Source organism: Rhinopithecus bieti, unplaced genomic scaffold (genome assembly GCF_001698545.2).
Source record: "Rhinopithecus bieti isolate Rb0 unplaced genomic scaffold, ASM169854v2 scaffold_26131, whole genome shotgun sequence".
In the NCBI taxonomy this organism is placed as follows: Eukaryota; Metazoa; Chordata; class Mammalia; order Primates; family Cercopithecidae; genus Rhinopithecus; species Rhinopithecus bieti.
This window is the reverse complement of record NW_016812390.1, coordinates 829,980-833,055: the sequence shown is the minus strand read 5'-3', so window position 1 is coordinate 833,055 and position 3,076 is coordinate 829,980. Positions and strand designations below refer to the sequence as shown.

General features: G+C 46.7%; 1 protein-coding gene across 1 annotated transcript in view; it reads left to right on the top strand.

The window, feature by feature from the left end:
* The window catches only part of GARIN1A (golgi associated RAB2 interactor 1A), a 10,783-nt gene extending 8,002 nt beyond the window's left edge, over nt 1-2,781 (top strand). Inside the window, exon 4 of the mRNA XM_017896298.1 lies at nt 2,417-2,781. Within this exon, the coding sequence (XP_017751787.1) occupies nt 2,417-2,425 (9 nt within the window). The 3' untranslated portion in view covers nt 2,426-2,781. The remainder of the gene's footprint in view (nt 1-2,416) is intronic.
* Nucleotides 2,782-3,076: the final 295 nt, after the last annotated feature.

The following is a 3,076-nucleotide window of genomic DNA, read 5'->3' as shown; positions in this document are numbered from 1 at the left end:
TTTTTTTTTTTTTTTTTTTTTTTGGAAGACAGAGTTTCACCCTTGTTGCCCAGGCTGGAGTGCAATGGCGTGATGTTGGCTCACTGCAACCTCCACCTTCTGGGTTCAAGCGATTCTCTTGCCTCAGCCTCCCAAGTAGCTGGGATTACAGGCACCTGCCACCACACTTGGCTAATTTTTTGTATTTTTAGTAGAGACAGGGTTTCACCATGTTGGCCAGGCTGGTCTCGAACTCCTGACCTCAGGTGATCCACCCACCTTGGCCTCCCAAAGTGCTGGGATTACAGGCGTGAGTCACCGCACCTGGCCCTCACCAGACTCTTCTGCAAAACGGACAGAATAAGGGAAACTACCGGTAGCTCCAAAGTCTCATTAATTTACTAATAATTGTATTAGATTCTTTCTGTAAAAAGTGATAGAAACTCTAAGATAGTGCAACCAATATGCTGCACAAGTGCAACTTGTGGGGTATCATCAGAATGCAAATTTGTTTTGTCTGCCCTTCATAACTTTTTCAGTGGCAGAAGTTTTCCTCTTGCTCCTGGATAAAAGCTGGATTTCTGGGCAGGCTACATAGCATATGGGCTCTCTCTGAGAATATTAAAGGTCCTTTGGTCCATTTAAATTGCAAAAGCAGCCTCAATTCTGAAATTAAAATATCTAATGTCTGAAAATTATCAAAGCCCTGAACTTATCACATCTTCTCCTTACCCTCAGTCTGGCTCCCTATCAAGGTGACCTTTCCTGGTGGGGAACTGGATTGTCACTCTTCTTCTCTTTCTGTTTCCTAATACTTAAAGCTAACTTTTTTCTCTTAGGAGCTTTCTTTCTTTTTTCTTTTTCCTCCTTTCTCTCTTTTCTTTCTCTTTCCTTTCCCCTCTCCTTCCCCTCCCCTCCCCTCCCCTCCCTTCCCCTCCCGTCTCCTCTCCTCTCCTTTGCTTTCCAACAGTGTCTCACTCTGTTGCCCAAGCTGGAGTACAGTGCCATGATCTTGGCTCACTACAGCCTCAATCTCCTGGGGTCAAGCAATCCTCCTGCCTCAGCCTCCCAAGTAACTGGGACTACAGGCATGCACCACCATGCCTGGTTAATTTTTTAAATTTTTAGTAGAGACAAGGTCTTGCTATGTTGCCCAGGCTGGTCTCAAACTCCTGAACCGAAGTGATCCTCCCACCTTGGCCTCCTAAAATGCTGGGATTATAGTCATGAGCCATTACAACTGGCCAGGAGCTTTCTTGGGTTCTTTGAAATCTCCTTTCTGGCCCCTCAACTGCAACACCTCCCTTTCATCTGGCCACACTGTGCCTCCCCCACCCCCCCAGCCATGGCTCTGCAGGGGCCATGCCCCCCCAGGCACTAGCTATCCTCTCACCCCTTTAAGGAGACTTCTTGGGTAGGGCTTACAGTGGCTCGAGGCTGGTGTGCACGTTCTCTCTCTCTCTCTCTCTCTCTCTCTCTCTCTCTCTCTCTCTCGTACAGCCCACATCTGACCCTCAGGAAACATCCTCTCATATTTTGACCAGCCACTGGAGAGGACCTTGCTTCCAAGGCACAGAAGCAACCCTTCTCCCAGAGCCCAGGAACCACAGCTCAAGCTCCCTGGGTTGACCCAGGAAGGCTCTTTCTTTCAGCTTGAGGAGAAGGAGCCAGCAGCTCTTTACAAAGGACTCTCTCCCCACGTGACAACCCAAGCCCTTGGTTACCAAGGCTGGTAATCCCTCAGGCCCCCCAGTTCACTCTCACTTCTCTGATCTTAAATTTTTGGTCCCTGGGATTTTGTCTTTGAGTCATAATACATTATATTCTCAACACATCAAAGTAGTACTTAAGGTCTGAAGAGTTGTTTGTTCCTCCAGCAGAGCAGGCCTTAGCTCCAGGCTCCCTCCTCCTCCTCCCGTGTGGCTTTCTCTCCTTGGGTTGCCTTTGACATTATTCCATATATGCATATTGTGCACCGCATTTCCATACATGTGCTTAAAGCACTGACGCTGGAAAAAGGCATAACTAGAAAGTGAGTTTTTTTGTTTTGTTTTGTTTTGTTTTGTTTGAGAAGGAGTCTCACTCTGTCACACAGACTAGAGTGCAGTGGTGTCATCTCGGCTCACTGCAAGCTCCACCTCCTGGGTTCAAGAGATTCCCATGCCTCAGCCTCCTGTGTAGCTGGAGTTACAGGCGTGTGCCACCATGCCCAGCTAATTTTTATATTTTTAGTACAGATGGGGTTTCACCATGTTGGCCAGCCTGGTCTTGAACTCCTGACCTCAAGTGATCCGCCCACCTCGGCCTCCAAAAGTGCTAGGATTACAGGCGTGAGCCACTGCACCCAGCCAAAAGTGGTTTTTAAGTTAAATTTTAACAATGTTTTCGTTTTCTTCTATTGCTTTCAATAACCCCAAAATTCCCTGGGCTCCAACAGGAACAATGACACTGCCATTGAAATAGACAACTGCAGCAGCTACAAGATACCCTCACCAGTGGCATCTCCAATCAATTTGAATATACCCATAAGAGCTGTCTTGAGCCACACCTTCTGGGAACAAGAGGATCCGGATGAGCACCTTCTACAAGTTCCTGTAGCCAGTTCCCTAGGAGAGCACTTCTTGGGACCCTGACACCTAGGCAAAACATGCTCTTCCTGGCATGCGTGTACTTGTACTTGCTACCACCTCTCATAATGCTCCCTTTCCCACTGTGAGCCAAGTGACCATGGGAGAGGTAAGATGGTGTTTCCAACACGGTGCTTCTGTGCTTCCACCAATAAACTTCCAAGTGACTCCCTAATTGTTACAGGTTGTGCTATAGGGAGGCTCCAGTTTGGGAAAGGACTGACTGAGAACAGGAGCAGTTTTTGGAAAAATAGGTGGGAGAAGTTACTATCTATGTATTAGTCCATTCTTGCATTGTTACAGAGAACTACCTGAGACTGGGTAATTTTATTTATTTATTTATTTATTTATTTATTTATTTATTTATTAATGTATTTATTTTGGAGATAGAGTCTTGCTCTGTTGCCAGGCTGGAATACAGTGGTGTGATCATGGCTCACTGCAACCTCCACCTCCTGGGTTCAAGCAAT